This window comes from Netta rufina (genome assembly GCF_964035555.1).
Source record: "Netta rufina genome assembly, chromosome: 3".
Classification (NCBI taxonomy): Eukaryota; Metazoa; Chordata; class Aves; order Anseriformes; family Anatidae; genus Netta; species Netta rufina.
In genome coordinates this window covers 88,404,119-88,424,293 of record NC_140125.1, presented here as the reverse complement: position 1 = coordinate 88,424,293, position 20,175 = coordinate 88,404,119, and the positions used below count along the sequence as shown (strand labels likewise).

The 20,175-nt window shown below is 35.5% G+C and overlaps 1 protein-coding gene across 1 annotated transcript in view; it reads right to left on the bottom strand.

Moving 5' to 3' along the window:
- Positions 1–20,175, bottom strand: part of COL12A1 (collagen type XII alpha 1 chain) — a 97,005-nt gene that overhangs the window by 28,575 nt on the left and 48,255 nt on the right. The window contains exons 28-48 of the mRNA XM_084285386.1: positions 19,069–19,208; positions 18,832–18,964; positions 18,697–18,723; positions 18,244–18,386; positions 15,228–15,357; positions 14,198–14,337; positions 12,813–12,942; positions 12,160–12,302; positions 10,955–11,084; positions 10,172–10,314; positions 8,399–8,528; positions 8,082–8,201; positions 7,325–7,471; positions 6,300–6,416; positions 5,710–5,856; positions 5,180–5,254; positions 4,499–4,638; positions 3,761–3,884; positions 3,418–3,561; positions 994–1,158; positions 56–94 (exon numbers count right to left, since the gene is read on the bottom strand). Of these exons, the coding sequence (XP_084141512.1) occupies positions 56–94; positions 994–1,158; positions 3,418–3,561; positions 3,761–3,884; positions 4,499–4,638; positions 5,180–5,254; positions 5,710–5,856; positions 6,300–6,416; positions 7,325–7,471; positions 8,082–8,201; positions 8,399–8,528; positions 10,172–10,314; positions 10,955–11,084; positions 12,160–12,302; positions 12,813–12,942; positions 14,198–14,337; positions 15,228–15,357; positions 18,244–18,386; positions 18,697–18,723; positions 18,832–18,964; positions 19,069–19,208 (2,607 nt within the window). The remainder of the gene's footprint in view (positions 1–55; positions 95–993; positions 1,159–3,417; positions 3,562–3,760; positions 3,885–4,498; positions 4,639–5,179; positions 5,255–5,709; positions 5,857–6,299; positions 6,417–7,324; positions 7,472–8,081; positions 8,202–8,398; positions 8,529–10,171; positions 10,315–10,954; positions 11,085–12,159; positions 12,303–12,812; positions 12,943–14,197; positions 14,338–15,227; positions 15,358–18,243; positions 18,387–18,696; positions 18,724–18,831; positions 18,965–19,068; positions 19,209–20,175) is intronic.

Sequence of the window (20,175 nt, the reverse complement as noted above, 5' to 3'; positions counted from 1 at the left end):
AGGGTTGTAAAGAACACAACTGAACCTGTACAAAATATAATAGACAGTTTCTTACCAGGTGAAGTGTATCCCTCCAAGTAAATAAGTGGACAAGCTAAAAGAGAGGAAACATTTAAGTTCAAAACTGTGAAATCTACCAGGATATGAAGAGGTACATACTTAGTAAGTTTTGTTACTAAGAAATCTGTGCTAATATTAATTATCAGCCAACTTTTGCTACATTTGTCATGCTTTAGAAGGACTGCATTAGAAGGACTGCATTAGAAGGATGCAGTCTGCATTAGAAGGACTGCTAAAAACTTTACTCTCTACTTTTAGTTATATATTTCTACCATGACAAATAGTATGTGATAACAAATAAGCCCCCAAAATATTTTGGTTCTAATTCATAAGAGGAAAGGGATATAATGACTCGATCTTTCCATAAATATGTAAGGCATGAGTCAGGCAGCATATTTGCTGTCAAATTCACAAGGAAAAACTGAAGATTTATATGTCTCCTCAGGAGCCAATGGATGAAGTAGTTAGGGAGTACACAGTTGCACACGACAGGCCTGAGAATTTTTCATTTTTGCCATAGAAAGATTTTTCTTGAGTAAACAAATGACATCTAATTTAGATCATTTTGAAACAGTATCACATACTTCACCTGCAGCCCTGTAGCAGTTTGGACCAGGGGTAAAAGGACCTGTTATTTCCCCCTATTCACATTAGGCATCATTCTACTTCCTTTTAAAGAGCAAGAGTTCTCACTGTCTGTTGCTCTCATTGTGTTACGCCTGTACTTTTGGGATGTGAGAGAAGATTATATCAAGCATAATAGCTACTTCAAAATTAACAACAACAAAAAAAAAATTGATCAAACCATGTGCAGTTCTTACAAAGTCTAATTTTTATGCATTTTTTTAAGTGCTGTAAATGGTATGACAACTTTAGCAGTATATAAGCAAATATATCAGTTTGGGAAAAAGGAAAATGATGTTTTCTACTCACTTGAGGTAGCTGTCTCACACACAAAGGTGACGAGGTTATCTTGAATTTTTTCAAATGCATCAAAATCATCAACAATAAATACATGACGCTCACTGGGCTTGCTGGCAATCTTGGCCAGCTCATTGTAATCCACATCAGCCACACCAACCACAAAGACACTGAAGCCTATAAAAATAACATTTTTTACCTGGATTGTAGTAAAATGTACACAACCATTTTTCAAGTCAGTATTTCACAAAACACCTCTATCATTGATTTGTCAAGCTCTATCTAGTCTTGTGTCTGGTCTTCATTATGAGCACACATTCTGGGTAGTCTTTCACCTATCAAAGCTCAAGAGGAATTAAACTGTTTTTTGCATCTTTCTTTCAAAACTTTCTCCTTCTTCCATCACTTACTGACATTATTTGACATTATTTAATCTACACAGGCTTGGCTGCATGTTCTCTTTCATATAAAATGTATGATCCTCTCAACTCTACCATGTCTTAAACCTGTTCTGTGTCCAATATCTCTGCAAAGTATCAGTTATCTAAATTAGTTATCCAATATTCTACCTCTTGCCACCTCAGGATGGGACCATTTCACCAATTTTTACTTTCCAAGTTATAAAAAAGTATAAGCTAGTTGTCTAGGCTTACTCTATACTCAACACACAAACAGGGACAGATTCAGAATACAATTCAGTTCACCTCCCTAAAACATGAATTTCAAGACAGGAGAAACTGTGTTCTGTACATGCCTATCTGTTGCTCTCTTCAATAACTATAAAAGGGTTCCACATGATCACCTTAGACTAGATATTTAATTGTTAGATGGCTTAAGTAAAATGAGAAGAATGCAGTCTCTAGAATTTAATCTTATCACTAGGTGTAAAAGGATAATCTCCCCATAATCTGTGACAGAAGTCTGGGTGATTTGCCTCTTCGAGTCCTTAAAGTAGTGCCTCCTTGCCTTCCATTTTGATTTCTATTATCTTATAGCACTTACAGAATTCTTCTGACTCATTTCTTCCTCTCCTTTTCCCACCTAATCTTCCATATGATAATTTGACCTCTTGTGCTACACCAGAAAGCAGGGGAAAAAATGCCTCTATACAATTCAGCACTAAATAGAAAAACCCCTCCCCAAAAATTTCATTGACAAGGACCTTTACAGGTAATGGAAATGCTGGCAGGAGGCTTGACACAGAATTCACGTTTGTTGCACATGATAAACCCAACTTTATTTACATTTTGAATTTTTCAAAAGGAAATGGGACATAGTTATTGTCTGCAGTCAATAGTATTGAAACTTTGGTTGAAATATTCTGTCCAGCTTTGAGTACAACATTTAAGATGCAAAGAAGTGAGTAGCTAGGGAAAGTGATAAGAGGTTTGGAAAACATCAGCAGCAGGAGGTTGAAGAAAATGAGTTTGTTTAGTCTAGAAAAGAAAAGACAGAAAGAGGAAATGACAAAAAGCTTCAAATATGAAGGCCTGTTACAGTGGACAGTTATCAATTGCTTTCCTGGTTAAGTAGGTAAATGAAAAGAAGACAACAGCTTCATTAGCCTGAAGAACACTTAGGTGAGATATGAGGAAAAGGTTTCCAACTGTTAGGGTAGATAAGCACTGAAGCAGATTATCCAGAGGGGATATAGAGATTTTTATGAACAGGTTAGCCAAACATCTTTAGAAGTCACCCAGACAGAGATGATTCTTTCAGATCGCAGAGGCAGTCAAGATGACCACTTGTGGTTTACAAGCCAGTAATATACTGCCAAAAATATGCTTCCAGTATAAGGAAGTCTATCTCCTTACTCAGGAAAACTGCTCTCCAGGTGGTTCATGCAATTAAATGCAAGACTGCTGGGGAATCTCAGTAAAGGCTACTGAGAGCAGGGAAAGGAATAAATGCTTAGTTGCACGTAAGTCACACTCAGCAATCTAAAGAGGGAATGCAATGTTTCTCAGCTGAAAAGACGATGGAGAAGTCAGTTCAGACCCAGCTCCAGCAAGAGCACCTCCATTCAGTGGAGCTCCTGTAGTCCATGACAAGTAAAACATGAAAAAAGTCAAAAAGTCAGGCCCAGTACATCAAAGGCACCAGAATGGAGCACACTTTACAATAATGCCAGGGGTCCACACAGCAAGGAGAAGTAACCAAAAGTCAGTTCTGTGAAACAATATGCATAAGGTATTCCTTGAAAGCCCTGGGAAGCCATATGCTTCCACAGAAGGAAGTATAGAGAAAGAAAAAGTAAGTCTGGCCCAAAAAGTCTAAATTCTTTAAATACTTTTGAGTGAGTCCAACCACTGACAATACATTTCTGAGTCCATAAATGATGAGTAAAGAATTCACAAACAACTGAAGCACTGCTTATAAATTGCATTGCTTAACACAGTAAGGAAATAAAATAGCTAGGTACTGTGAATTGCTTACCAGAGTGTTGTATGACCGTTGCTGCTTTCCTCACTTCATCCTGTGATCGACCATCTGTGACAACAACAAGTACCTTGGGAACACCTCTCCTCATGCCACTCTCCCAAGTCAAAACCTTTTCTTTGATAAATGTTAGTGCTTTGCCTGCAAAGTGCATAATGAATGAGTCAGTCATATTATCTGCAGGAGAAGAAATTCCTTACTTTATGAGACAGAGTGACAGCCACACAACCAAAACAGAAAAGTATAAAAACTTAATCCTTCAACCATTAAATATTATGATAATGAGGCAATTTCCAAGAGCAATTTATCTTTAAGAAATATAATTACTGCTCAGAATTACCTGTCCGTGTGTTTCCTCCTCTGTACTGAATATTTTGAAGAGCTCCCAGGGCTTGGGCCTTGTCATCAAATGTATTCAGTTTAAACTCAGATTTTGCTTCATCACTGTACTGCACAAATGAAACCTGAAGGGGAATATGTAACAATATTCAGTCACATATCTCCATGTTCAAACTCACTCCATTGAAACATGCATTGTGGTAAAAATTAACTGAAAAATATTTTCCGTATATGTATGATTATATACCCTCATACATATTTACATACACAGATACCATCACAGCAATGTACACACAACACTTTGAATTTCCTTTGTGTACAAAATGGGATATGATCTTATATAAGTATGATTAAATGTTTACTATGGTGCAGTTAATACAGTATGTACTCTCTGCTTCCAAGCATAAATTAACCATAACTTTTCTTCAAAATCTCTTTCATTTTTTTAGGAGATACCTGGTAAAAGTACCTGGTGACAGAATGTCAATAAATTTGGACATATACAGGTTTGTGTACTCTCTTGCCTTAAGTACATACAGTACATATATCACTGAATATAATTACTGAATGTTATTAACGTAATTAATGAATGCACACCCATACACAAACATTGAACAATCAAATACAAAAGAAAACTGACAGCAACCTGTAAGAAAGGAAAAATCAAATTTAACTTTAGTAATCCAGCATAAGCTTCAATTTCCTTCTAAAATTTACCCAATGGAAACAACAAACCTACCTGTATTCCAGCAGGATTAATCAAGTCGAAGGCTCCTACTGTATTAAAAACAAATTTTACTACTTTATTGAAGTTGTCATCACCAATACTCCAGGAAGCATCAGTCAAGAATACTATGTCTGCTTTGGCACCTCTGCATACTGAAAGACCAAGAAAATGAATAATTGAAACTTACCATTCATAGCACAGTGAAATAAAGAGCATTATTTCAAAAATTTAATATTCAAAAATGACAAATATTCAGCAAACTTCTCCTCCTGCACAGTCAACCTGAAAGGAGGATTATGCTCAGCATGAAAACATTTCTTAAAAATTCCCAAAGAAAGGTGCAAGAAATGAAGAAGAGCTCAAGAATCAAATGCAAATATCTTTAATGACATTTTTTCTGAGCAGCTACCGTAGCAATCAAATTGTCTATTGAGGGTTAGGCTCACAGATTTTCTGCAGAGCTACAAAATATCTTGATTTTTTTTTTCCCCAAAGGTATGCATCTTTCTGTTTTAAACCAGGAAATTTCAGATTGCAATAAAGCTCTATCTATGCAATTAGGAAATTCATCTTTATCTCCAGACCCTGGAATACTGCACTAGTTTTAAATCAATTTAAACTTATAAAAAATAGGATAAAACCCTGAGGCAGTAACCATGTAAAAATACTGAATAAATTCACAAATAGACATACCATCCCGAGCTGGAGGGATTGTGGGAGGTGGGGGAGGTGTAGGTGGTGGAGTTGGTGCCTCTGTAGGTTTGACAACTGAAATAAAACAAACATATTCTGTCTCAATAAAAAATATTTAATTAAAGGAAAACTCTATATTATGTACATTACCACAGAAACATTCAAATCTTTTGTCACTAACCCACCCAATGCGTAATTACCAAAGAAAATTTTCTAGTGCTACAAAGGTAATGAGATTATACTTGATATTAAAAATTTGTATCATTTCATTTATGACAGAGGAAAAGATTTGTATGAGCTGAATAACATTGCACTCTGTTGACCCACTTTTTCATCCAAGTGCTAGGAGATACTTGCTTTGAAGAACATAAGATTTTCTCTTTCCCTCAAACTCCAGTTAACAATACACTGGCATAAAGAGGAAAGATAGCTTAAAAGAGGTATTGGAAGCCATTTAGAAACAAGACAATTTCTACCATTGAAACAAGTTCTATGTTCAAAACTTATGGTTCACAGTGTCTATTACCTACCTGTATGCTCCCTCAGAGAGACTGGAGGTCCCTCAAGGTTAGGGGTCTGAACAAAGATGGTAGCATTGTATTCTGTGTCTGGTGAGAGTCCAGTAAAACAGTGGCTTGTTTCTGATCCACGAACTGTAATTTCCTGTCCTCTGGATCCTGTAAAAACAAAGCCCAATGGAAAGAAAATTAGAATCCAGTATTTCCCTTTTAATATGTGTGTAAATAAATTTAGAAATTAGGTACTTGAGAGGAGGATGGAATGAATTGGACAGCAGTCTTATTGTTATCCCGAAAAAACCTTTCTAGACCAAGATTATTCAGTGATTATGATGCCTGGCACAGACAGGAGAGTAACTACATCCCAGTGTGCATGTAAAAAAGCCTGGTAACTAGAAAATTCCCACTACTGAAAGTTAATTTGATAATAAGCAGTGCTTCTTTGCAAATTTTTCACTGCCACAGGTGGTTCAGATCTTTAAAGCTCAATCAAATGCAGCACAACTTCTGGTGGAGGCTTTCTACCATACCAAATAAGTGATTCTGCCACTGAAACAAGACAGTTATGTTTCCATAAAATGCAAAAAATGAAATGTATTTACCATCAGCTGGGTTCAGCTTTAGTCTGTAGGAAGTTGCTGACCGGTGAGCTGACCATCGGATACAGAAGGAATCCCAACCCACTTTGTAAGTCGTTAGGTCAGTGACATTTAAATATACTGTGAACATAGAAAGACAAAAATTGCTCTCTGTAAAGCAGTACATAATAGATGTTGAAAGAACTACATCACAATTAAATTTACATTAGCAGAACCTGATTTTTTAAGAGTCATAGAAGAAAAGAACAGTTCTAGTCAAGTCTCTGTGTCTTTTCTTATGCCCTAAAGATCCCAGCCTCACTATTTACAGAAGCCCAAAGTCTGATACCTTTCTCATATTGGGTATATTGGGTAACAGCTCATTTTATCAGTTTTCACATGAAGTAAGTGGAGCTCTTTATAAAATAAGAAACTTCTAAAAATTGGAAACTGATTCATATATATGGCAGTATGAAAAGCATGTACCGAGTAAACAAAATTCAGGATGATTGAGTTGTCTTAACTGAAGAAATTTTAAGAAACTTCTTTAAAAAAAAAGAATCAACAAAATCATCTCCTTCCAAAAAGGTTAAGTTTCAATGCCTGGACATTCCCATGAGATAAAGACAAACAAAATATTCTCCTTCCAAAAAGGTTAAGTTTCAATGCCTGGACATTCCCATGAGATAAAGACAGAGTAGCAAAAAGCCTAGACCTGTTTAGCATGGTTAAATTCTTTAGTATCTTGGAGAAAATTATAGATTTACCCCAACTAAAATTAAAATTGCTAAATAAAATTGGTAAATACAATTTTAGGAAGCAGACTAGAAAATATTATACCATCAAATCATTACTTTAAACTATATTTCCATTATTGTTCTGAAGATTAATGTTTCTAAAAACTATATCATTGATGGGTGACAAGTATTCACTATGAGAGGATATTCAGACCATCTAAACACCCAGCCTTAAAAATACCGTCTTAATCAACATTATCTCAGATCAGCATATGTACCTAACATGACTACAACAAAATTCTGTTGACTTACATGTAGTGCCTTGATCTGTCAAAGGTATGCTCATTCCAGAGTCATACTGGGCATAGACATTCACGTCATAAGTGGTACTGGGAGACAGATTATGCAAGGTGTAGGAAGTCACTTCTCCCACAAAAACCTCCATGGGATCATTTGAACCTTTCATTGAAAGGAATTATCAAAATAAATACAGAGAGAGAGAGAAAGATCATGATTAAGTGTGTTACAGAATTAACTGCCTCCTTTAATGTGTCATTAATTGTTAATCTTATTTATAAAACAAAATACTAATTTCTTAAATCACCTAATTTTAACATATTAGACTGTTGCAAACAGAACATAAGCATAGCTTTACAAGCTATTGTGCAATATACATATTTAATTTGTAGAAAGATATGTATATTGTTTCATTGTCATATAAAACAAAGGTTATAAAAGATCTTAGTACCTAAATATCTGTCCAATACTAATTTCATATACCCCAGTTTGTATCCTCAGGATGACAAGTATGACAGACAGAAAAAACAAGCTTTATCTAGTTACTGGTTAGATTGTGTAATAAATGTCAATAAAATTCAGACTCTGTATGAAACACTGTATTTGGTAGTTCTTACAAAACAATTATAAGACTTAAGCTTTCATCAAATGAGTAAATAAGGGATCCTTTAGCACACATATTTCATGATACATGTTATTTTTATTCTGATCTTGCATTAGCTACTCACTATTTTTGAAAGTGCTGTACTCAGAATTAACTTAGCTTTCTTACCCACAGGTTTATATACAATTTTATAGCCAAGAACGGGGGATGGTGAAGGATCCCAGGAAACTCTGAATCGTGTATACCATTCATCAGTTATATACATATTTTGAGGAGGAAGCAGACCAACTAAAAAGAAAGAAAAACATGATAATTAATTAGACTAGTGGATGCTTTTTCAACTCTAGAAACTTGTATTGTAACTCTGTAGGGAAATAACCATGTAACAGATATCATTAACATAATGAGACCTTAACAATGTTGGACTGCTCAAGGAATATATATCCTAGACTTTAAAAACAATATAAAATATTAAAATTAATTACCAGTTCTTCCATTTCCAGTCAGCTGTCCACCATCACCATCTTCATACACAGCCACAACGGTTATTTTATATGGTGTATCTGATTGAAGTGGTTGGAGTATCACATTATTCCTTATCCCAGGAACTGTGGTCTAGAACATATAAAATAAACAGAGGTGAACAAACTCACAGTACTGTAACTGATCAACAAAAGCAGTAAGTAGAACTAAAAAATTGTTTGGCATATTTTTTTTTTTATGTCCACTGTACATGTAGATCAAGTCATTCAGGATACTTTGAGGATTATAGCGTAGGAACAATTCTTAGTACTCATTATTTTAAAATATAAAGCACTGTTATAAAGCCAACATAAAAAGATAAATCAGATTGACTCTTCAGCCTCTACCCTCACAAGGGACATAGTTTAGTGATGGGACTCAGCAGATTAGGTTGATGGTTGGACTTATATCTTGAAGATCTTTTCCAACTTAAATGATTCTGTGATTCTACAACCACACTGAGATGCTGCATTTTCTCCCCCAGATTTCAGTATTTCAGTACTGCTCCCTTACAGAAAGGAAAAAGTCATGATGATGCATTTGGAGACAGAAAAAGAGAATAAAAAGCTCCTAAAACAAGGAGGGAAGACGAAGCCATTTAAACTACTCATCAGTTTCCTTTCTATCTCTTCATTATCCTCATGTCAGGCTATCACTGTTTCAGCAGAAACACGTTGTTCTGAGAAAGAAGCTCTGAATATTTTGATATGAAAAAACTTGCCTATTCATGCAACCCTTAATCTCCTGAATGTCTTGGTGTAGCTGTGCACTACTGCTTCATTCTAATCAACAGGTAAGCATAGTCCAAAAAGTGCCTCTGCTTCAAAAAAGGGCTATAAAGCACTGAAACTACAGAAATTAACTTAACATATCTCAAAAGTATGTCCCAGTCAACCTTTTCCATTATTACTTGATAAAAGAATTCAGTTGTTTCAGACTTGCTATTTTTATGAAATTTCCAATGCTTTCTGCAGAGAAGATATGTGTGTTCAATATTAGTTGTGTCCTAAATAACAGGTCCAGTAGGAAATTTTCAATCAGTGAATTTTCAGCATGTCCTGTACATATATAAGCAGTTAGAGCATTTAGTAACATGCTCTACATGTTACATTTTGGCTAGTGGCAGTCAGTAGAAATTCCACCATTGCCCTCTATACGATCTGAGTTTGGCTTTGCTATAAACATTCAGAGAATTTTATAAACATCAGATTAACTTGTGCTATCATTAAGCTACAGGAAATTAAACACAAACACAATTCATACTGAACCTTACAAATACAAGTTAGATGCTGAATGAAAGTTACCATTGCTTTCTGATTAAGCTCTGCCAACTCTCTTCAATTTATGAAAAGCAGACATGTTTATTCTGTATTTTAGCACACTGACTGCATAATTAATGGAGTATGAAGTAATGGATGGCTATTCACTGTAGCACAATTTTTTAACTAAATGTCAGGAAGCAGGCTCTGCTCAGAATCTTCTGATTAACGATTTGACTCACATCTTTAACACTATTTTAAACAAAATTTGGTTCATTAAACTGTATATGTTCTGCAATTTTGTGGGAAAAAAAAAATGTTTTCTACAAAACATGGCTTCTCAGAATTAAAAATGACCAAAGAACCCACAAAACACCCAAAGTGTATTACAAGGTAAAACAGGTGTCTTCGTTTTTCCGTAGCTGAAGCAATTAACCAAAACCATCTTGGTGCTTATTAAAGAATGACAGAACTTACATATTCATCAATAGGATCTCCCACAGTGGGTGAATAAATGATTCTGTACTGCTGGACTGGCCCATCAGCATGGTCCCATTGTACAGAAAGGCTGTTTGTGGTCTCATCAAACACTCTCACATTTCTTGGACCACTGCGAGGCACTAGAGAAAAAAAAAATACAGAATGCTGTATAAGTACACCTACAGCTTATCACATCTATGAGTTTTAGATGTATATGAGGATTTAATAGAGAAAGTATAGAAACAGCAAAAGAGTGCTGGCCTATGAGTTACATAGCAAGTTCCTTTACACTTCATTTCTGCAAGCTAAGTTGTAAGATCATTTTTAATGTTTAGGCCTCTTCAGCAAAACAAATTAGCATTTAGAAGGTTGACATACAATTATCAGCAAGACACAGAGAATGAAGCACTTTTTTTTTCTGTTGACAACAAATTCTAGCCATCTTTACATGCTATTTGTTTTCAGAAAGAGAAATTGATATTTGTCTTTAAACACATTTTAAAGAATATTTTTTAAACTCTTTTTTAAACATATAAATTCAAATTAGGCTTATTTAACAAGTGAAAGTGAGTTTGGTTATTATGCATGTACTCCAGCTGCCAGGCAATATAGCAACAGCTCCCTTCCATGGAGGCCTACAATTGCTTCAGTCTTAATTCAGACATATTGATATCTGAGTTGCACTGAATGGCTTACACTATTTTTGATTGTAACCAATTTTATAGAATCCTCACACATCAGTCTTGAAATAGATTTCACAAAACAAGTACTGCCTCTTACATGTTCTTCCTTGTGCTTGACTTGGATTTCCTTCTCCATCTGCATACAGAGCTATAACATTTATCGAGTAAGCAGTGTCAGGAGTCAAGCGTTCCAGCATCACATCACGAGTGTTGCCTGGTACCACAATCTAAAACAGAAAGAAAGTGCACCTACATTAAAAAAAAAATCTTCAATTTATGCCATATCTTTTTAGAATAACAATTTGAATGAAATATAGAAAAATTGGGAACATTACCATGATGTGTATTTTTCAAGAAAAATAACACAATTTTAAAATAACCAAATAACACTGATATCAATTCAACAGCTGGTGCTACTAAATAAATAAATAAAATAAATAAATAAATACATAAGGAGCGTTAATTCTGCAAATGGAGAGCTTGTTCTGCTATGTTTTTTTTACCTTATATTTTACATTAAATTTGTTCAGAATAAATAAATAAATAAATAAATAAATAAATAAATAAATAAATAAATAAATCAGGAACCCAAAACAAAAAATGCAAATTCTATCATGATTTCCTGACATGTAAAGGTCATTTTCTAATTGATAGGTTCCTACTCATGTGTAAAGTACTATGCAGTTACACTTTACAGATACCAATGACTCATTAAAAATTCTTATTCTTCCTTACACAAAAACATATTTATGTACAACATGGGTGCACATTTTATATGAATATATTCACAGGCCTATATCTAAACCTGCACCCATTTCTACACAAATCCAAGAACTCTTACTTCACATCTGGAGGGCAAATTTTTACCCCTATGCAGACTTCACTGCTCACCCAGTCCTATTTAAGCACTAATGATTTAGGGCAAAGAGATGATCCAGTGGTAATATCATATAAACTTGGCATCTGGCTTCAGAATTAAACATTTCCTAATAAATATTGTTTCCTTCTGACTTTATAAAATAAAGATTTTAACTCATCTTTACCTGCAGTAAAATAAAGGATACCCATTAGTCAGCTTTAAGTGTGACAGTCTTATCTCTTTCCTTTTTTTTTTTTTTTTTCATTTCACCAAATTAAGCTTTTGTTTACAATATACTAAATTTCTATCGGTACAGTATTTTCAGCAGGGACAATTCTAGGCAGATGGTTGGCCTACATTTATTGTTATTGTTCTACACTCATTGAAGGAAGAAATATCCTCCACACACTTTTAAGGAATTGTATAAAAACTAAATTACTTACAGATTCTGATGGCCTTGGGCCAGATAGTGAAGAGTAATTAATTCTGTATTGCTGTACTGGACCTGGAGCAGGTTCCCAACGGACATTCATGCTGTTTGGTGTGGGATTGTAAACTTGAATGTTTCTCGGTGTTCCTCTCTCCACTAGGTCAAGGATAATTAAAATTAAGTTTACAAGGCTGTTTACATAAGTTCTACTTCTACTTGAATTTTCAACAGTGCTCAAAATAAGCTGAGAAATACATCTGCCCAAAATAAACACATGATTTGTATTACCCTAATGTTATTTATTTACCCTTCTATGAAGCTAAGAATCTTAGTTATTAATCTTTAAATGCATCCCTGCCAGGCAGCAGGGCAGCTACTGGCACTAGAATTGAAATTTTACTATTGTGTGTAAGTAAACAATAAACTAGCTTCACAATATAAGAGCTGAACTTGCCTGAGATAAATGAACTGGAAGTCTCCAAAGAAAAAGAATAAGTTACAGAGCTACAACCATAAACGTGCAGGTAAAGTTTTAGCTTGGGAGAAAAAAAAAAAAAAAACAACTCTATAATTGATATAAATGAATTAGAAGACTTCAATTTCTAATGATTTGAGTCACTAAACAAAAATCCCAACGTTTTATTTAAAAGTACTGTTTTTACTTACAAGTTCTGCCAGTGTCAGACGTACGTCCACCATCCCCTTCTGGAAAAACTGGAACCACAGTTACAGTATAAGGTGTGTTGGGCTCAAGAGTTCTCAGGATGACATAGTTTGTATTTCCAGGTACTGTGGTCTACAAATTTAAAAAGAAATATAGAGGCATAACATTTACATGAAAATGCAAGAAGTTCAGCTTTTTGCATCTCTGTTAGTGTTGATATTTATTTTAGATTATATGCAAGATTACTAACCCACAAGGGCGCTGCACTTAACATAGGCAGGCCTATTAACATCAACCTAGATCTGATTTAACCCAAGAGAATTTCAATATTTGTTTGTTTGTTTGTTTTTGCTGAATATAGCAGTAATCTCACAATCCAAAATGGTAGATTGCAATTTCCCCTCCTTTAACAATCACCTTGTCCACCATATCTCATTTCTAGACTGGATGTAATAAAATCTACATTATGGAAGAAAGCTGTTGATACTTGAGGTAAGAGAGTTCACGTTATCTTCTAGAATTGTCTTTCAGGAAGATTCTGTCTTGGACAATGGTTATTAAGTCCTATGCTCTCCTGTACAATTGCTTTTAGCTGACTTTCACTTTTGATCCTGTTCTACTATTATCAGTAAAGAGAATCTACAGTGATCTTTTTAATGCCTACTATTTAGCAGCTCGAGAGTCATTAAATCACTTTCAAAATCAGCATTACATAACACTACAACATGCTAATGACAACAAGTAATGAGCACCTCATGTTGTAAGTAAAATTCCATGGCATTTTAGCTCTGGGGATGCTATTGAAATAGGAGTAATTCATGTAGCCCTTATTTCACTGGCACATTAACTTGCGCAGATGTGGAAAATGAAACAGAAGTGGGAAAGAATAAAATTCTCCCAATCTGCAACAAGTGTGATCGAATCCTATTTTCAAGATTGTTTTAGCTCATTAGTAATTAATTAATTTTAGAAGATTAGAATCCACCCATGTGGATTTTTCTGCTTTCAAAAATATCATCCCAAATGACTGTCTACTGCCATATGACTTCTTACTAGTAAAAATGGGTAGAAATATCATCTGACTTTACAGCCTTTTGTACACCCTGAAATCAGCTTTATGCTCACACGCACCGCCCTAAGAATAAACAAACAAATAATGTGTGTGGTATTAAATCTCCATGCTAAGGTCAAATACATAAAATGAAATATCAGTATTAGAGTTGAGAATAAATGATTTTCATGGAGGTGTCCTGCATTTGCTCCAGAGTGGATACAAACTGAAAAAGCCATGGTGTAGACAGACAAGACAGCAGTCAGTCCACAGCATTCCTCTCACTACCACCATGGGCTGCAATTATTGGATAGTAAGATCCACAGAAGGATTTACCATTTCTTCTGCACCTCCAGCTGTAGGCCCATAAAATACTTTGTACTGGCGAGGATTTCCTTCTGCATGATCCCATCGAACATTCAGAGTACTGGTGGTTGGGTCATAAACTAGCACGTTCTTCACAGTAGTGAGAGGTTCTGAAACAGATCAATGAGCTGTCAGAAATGTGGTGCCACATTCTCTTACCCTGTGCTATCTGATTACGCTCATGCAACATGTTAATGGGAAGTTTTTTAAAAACAGATTTAATAGTTCGTGTCAAACGTTACTTGTATTCAACAATCAGAACACATCAGACCCGCCCAACAGCATAAGGAATGCTAAATATGGTAAAAAAATATCTGAACATTATTTCAAAATTATACCATGAGTTCATTAGGATTGTTCTCCTCATTTCTCTCCAAGCACATTGCTATGTTTGACCTTCCAAAGCAGGTTCAAAAATAAAGTACAAATTAATTAATAAATCTATTAATAAATAGATAATTTAAATATGCAATTAATTAAGTAATTGAAAAAACAGGGAATTGTTTTTTATGCCTGAAGTGCCTCTGTTAGCAAATCACTCAGTGCTTTCCACAGAAGGACTAAAACAGTATTGTTAACATAAAATAGTACAATCTCAAGTTGCACTCTGTAAAGGCCAGCCTCCAAATGGAAGGTGCTCACAAGAAGATAGTAAACTTACACCTAACAGCACACATATGAGAGTCACATGCCTTCCAATCCCTCATTTTGGTTAAATTGTGACATAAAGGGGACAATTAAACAGATTAAAGTGAGGAAGTTCAATGGTAGCATTAGGGTTTCAGCTTTCAGAAGTCTAAAACTAGTGGCCTAGGATTTCTCTTTAGGCGGTAGACTGATAGGCCATCCTAAATTAGTTTAGAAACTTGAAATCCACCAAAGGACAAATAACAAATAGGCATGATGCATTTCACCATAGAAATATTTTCTCATCTAATCTGAAATGCAATATATCAAATTTTTTTCACACCTAACAAGAAGACCACAAAAAGTTACTTACTGGTTCTGCCTCGTCCTGTCATTCGCCCCCCTTCACCATCCGCGTATATTGAGGACACAGTAATAGCGTACGGTGTGTCAGGCTGCAGCTTCTGTATCACTACACTGTTCTGCCGTCCACCTACCATCGTCTGCAGTAGAACAAAAGGAAAAGATTAAAGTGCTTTTCATGCTGCTGTTTTTATGCTTTCTGTAATAATGAACCACGTAATCATTTGATGCTGAAAGGAAAACACTATGGTATATCGTATTGTGCAATCTTCTTGGGATGGAAGCTGACAGTAGGCATTGAATAATAATAATATTTTCATACATATTCATATTTATCTTTAAAATTTCAGAGTACAGCAACACAAAGCCAGTATTGTTTAAGACCTCCAAACTTGCATGTAACCACAATCACACATTGTCAGTTCTGTGCCAGAACAGCGCTGTTTCTCCACATTGCATCTGACTATATAATATTGAAATCATGAAAAAGTCTTTTATTCATTTTGACAGACTGTGAATTGTCCTTATTATGCTCCACTCTCAGGTAGAAGGCAAGCATGGAATAAATTACAATACCCTGCAGATCTCTAATATAACATTTTATTGACATTGTCAATCCTTGATTTCATGCAGTTTATAACATGACACTTCTGTTTCTAATACATCCTTGTTAAAAGTCTAAAATCATTATACATCTTTCATTCCAATTTTTCTTTAATGTAGAATCACAGAATGGTTTGGGTTGGAAGGGACCTTAAAGATATCTCATTCCACTCCCCTACCATGGGCAGGGACGCCGTCCACCAGGTCAAGTTTCTCAAAGCCCCATCTGACCTGGCCTTAAACATTCCAGGAATGGGGCACCCACAGCTTCTCTGGGCAACCAGTTCCAGTGTTCCAACCACCCTCTGAGTAAAAAATGTCTTCCTTACACCTAATCTAAATCCACACTCTTTTAGTTTAAACCATTAACCCTTGTCTTACACCCCCTGATGAAGAGTCCCTCCCTAGCTTTCGGCTCCCTTTAAATACTGTAAGGCTGCTATAAGGTCTCCCCACAGACTTTTATTTCTGGGCTAAACACCACCACCTTTCTTAGCCCTTCTTCCAGGACAGGTGCTCCAGTCCTCAGAGGGGGTATATATAATCCTGTTCCAACAATCTCCACCAAGGAAAAGATTTGCAGTGCATTACAAATAATACTCAGATCTCTGGCATCTGGGAATTTTGAGATTTTGTGTTTTTAATTGTGTGAAAAGTGCACTCGCTCTAGAGCATCTTTTTTACTTTTAAGACTACCTACTTATTTTCAAAGCCTACTCAATTCATATGTGCATGTTGTCATAAGATCTTATGCTGATGAAGTCATAACAAGCAAGAATTCACTCATCTTCGTATTTCATTGAATAATTTTAATTTACAAGGAAACTTTTCATTTGTACTGAAGTGTCCAAAACACAGTTCAAACCATAAAAGCTTTTAGCATCCTATTGTGGCTGCCTCCATAGTTTCATGTCTATTTGTCTTTCAAAATCTGTCCCTAAATGATCACAGTGGTCTCCACAGTTTGATGAAAAACCGCAGTTTTTGCCATGTAGTCTTCAAATCATCTGTGGTGGTCACTCCTGATGCCAAGGCCATGAGATGTGAGACCAGTATTAAAGAGAAATTAAGACCTTCCAGAAATTCCATTTTATAATTCAGTGGGACAGTCCTGGGGACGCAGCCACAGCAGTTTAATCAAATATCATAGTGACAAAAAGCAAGTAATTACTATCCTGTGACTGAGAATTATTTGCAGACATTAATATGTTGTGAACAGAGCATGCTTTTCTCAGAAAATGGAGTCTTCTCCAGCTCCCACTGCTGGACTTTATCCAGTTGTGAATAATTATGTCCATTAAGATTAGTTAAGTCTATCCTTTGTCACTACACAAATTTCCACAGAATGCCCATAGTTCTTTTTTTTTCACTACAGTACAAGCAAAAAAAATGAATTAACCTTGCTGCTGCTTCTTATTCTTTTAATGATTTCTCAACTAAAGTCATTCAACAATTCAATTACTTTAACTGAAATGTATTTTGTTCAGAAGAAAGTAGAAACGGGTGCATAAGTATCCAAAACATTCCTGGATACACTTCTGAACATGGTGATCTCTGATTACAGGAACAAGCTAAACATGTGTGGTTTTCATCTGAGACTCTGAGTCATGTGTCAGTAACCACAACAGCTTCCCACTGCAGAAGAGGGCATTTTTAAGTAGCACTTTTTTTCTGATAAACAGGCTGACTGAATTAACATTCCCAAGTGGTGTTGCATGGACCATGGGCACTCATCACAATTCTTGTTAATGATGCAGGGAAAGCTGGCCGATCATACAGTACTGGTTCTCCCTATTATTACAGCTGCTCAGTCATATTAAACGACACTCAAATAACCTTAAACTCTTCCCTAGCACGTTTCCCATGGACCCATGTTTGCAGCTAAGACTTCTTGGGGGGTTATTCTGTCCCCAGCATAGTAAGAGAGGATACCATGCAATTCTCAACTGCCCACGGTATGTTCCATGGCAAAGTGCCTCTAATAACGCACAAGACACAGTATGAAAAAAAAAAAAGAAAAAAAAAGAAAAAAAAAAAAACATGATGAACACTGGGCTATGGAAGTGGTCATGGTAGTTCTTGACTGTTGAGATAACTATCTGTGTATCTGTAACTTGTATTCTCATGTGCTGCTTGATTTATTCCTCAACAGACTGTAACTATATTCTAGTTATATCTATAGACTATATGATTTTTTTAAAGGGCTGTATCCGAAGTTACTGGGTTATTTGCTCCCTAGAGAATGTTCTATCTCAGATCTGAAAGAAGAGAAAGAAAAAGGTAGGAATATATACTTATCTACTACAAATATGTCTTCACCTAAAAGGTGATTAATATGTAGTTGTGCTTTTTAAATAAATTCTTCTAATTCATTAATTTGCAGAACTACCTTATAATAACTACAGCAATTCAAAATTAGTTACCGACTGTTCAGGGCCATCTCCACTGATAGGCTGGTAAATGATCTTGTATCTCTGTACTCGACCACTGGCAGGGTCCCACTTTACAGTCAAACTGTGTGACGTTGCATTGTATACTTGAAGGTTTCTTGGGCCACTCTTTGGGGCTGAAAAAGGTAGTGAAGAATAAATATTTAATTCAAGCAAAAAGCAGGGACAAACACTTCATTCATACTTTTAGGACTGAATGAATGCCTGACCAAGAGCAGAATATATTAAGAACAAGAAAACATAAACTGTAATGTTTGTAAAACAATAAACATGTGGTAATCTAGTGTTTAGTATTCTTCCAAATACACAATGCTGTTCATTAAATGATCTCAGCTTTTTAATGTCAACATTCTTCTCAGTTTAGAAAAAAAGAGGTAGCCATGAGTTTTCTTTAATAATAACATACCCGGAAATTCAGATTCTTACCTGGTGTAGTTATAGGTACCAAGGGTACTAGAAAAAAAAATAAAAATAGAAAGAGTGTTCAGTATTCTTGTATGTGTATGCTTTCTGATTTAACAAATATCAATAATAACATGCAGATACCCTGTAATTACTTACATGTTCGTTCACTGCCAATCAGGTCATCGCTTTCTGATTCATCAGGATAGATGGCAGTAACTGAGACTTCATACAATGTATCTGGATCCAGATTTTCAAAGACCAGACTGTTGTCATCCCCATTTAAGATGGTCTTGTGGAGAAATAATAAATAGATAGATAGATAGATAGATAGATAGATTTTAAAATATGCCCTCTGAGAGACTGCCCCCAAAATCTTATGGTGACTATTCTTACCTCCTGTTTTTCTGATCTTCCATAGGGTCCCCAGGTTATTCTGTAGAGAGAGACATCTGGAGCTCCATGATCCCAAGTTCCTCTGAAACTATGTTTTGTTACATCTGTGATTCTGAGATTGACTGGTGCTGGCACAGGCTCTATTGTGAGAGAAGGAAACGATGTAACTACAAAAGTTAAGCCAAGGAACTACTCAAACAAATAATTTAGAAGATTATGTAGAAGATTCAGACCTTACTTACCATGCTTCAAATGACTACAGTAAAATACTGTGGTATAACTCAGCCCACCTACTCTAAGCAAATTGTCCTTCATAATCTCACATCAACAGGTCGTCACCTGATAAAACCGTTCTAATGACCTCAGAAAAACTCACACACCTACTCACAACAAACAAAGTCCTAGCTCTTGCATTTTGGAGTTAGAGTAGGTAATTACAAACTCCCACATACAGACATTGAGGTCCTGCATGAGTTTCTTCCAGATCTTAAAATTCCTTATACAAGCTAAGTAAGTCATGACTGAATTACAAGATTGTCTTAGAAAAAGTTCACTGAGGTTAACTGTAGGTTAAGAAGGCAAAATGTTATAGCTACTGGAAAGAAATTAGTAAAGAGGTAAAACCAAAGAATTAAACTAAAAGCAATTATTTTGGCTGATTTTTCCTCTTTCTCTTTACACATTCAGACAAAACCATAGCTACAAACCACAGGCTTACACAAAAGCAAGCAAATCAACAACAACAACAAAAACTCAAAAATATTTTTCAAAACACCAGGCTTTAAAATGGGAAACTCAGGAAAAAAAAAAAAAAAAAAAGTGAGAGCATTTTTCTTTCTTTTCACTTCAGAGTGATGGTCAGTGATAAGGTAACACTGCTCATTTCTATTCTAGTTCTTCATTTTAACTGTGTTCTTAACTGTGTTCTAAAGATTAGATCAGGATGAGGGCTTTCCTGATGTCAGCTTTTTCTTTTCAGTTGGACATGTCTCTGTGGTGGCTTTACCGTGCTAGGCAGCTAAACACCACAACCGCTCTCTCACTGCTGCAGGGAAAGTTAACATTCCAGCCAGACCCAGTACAGTCTCTTACATGGATATCTGCTCT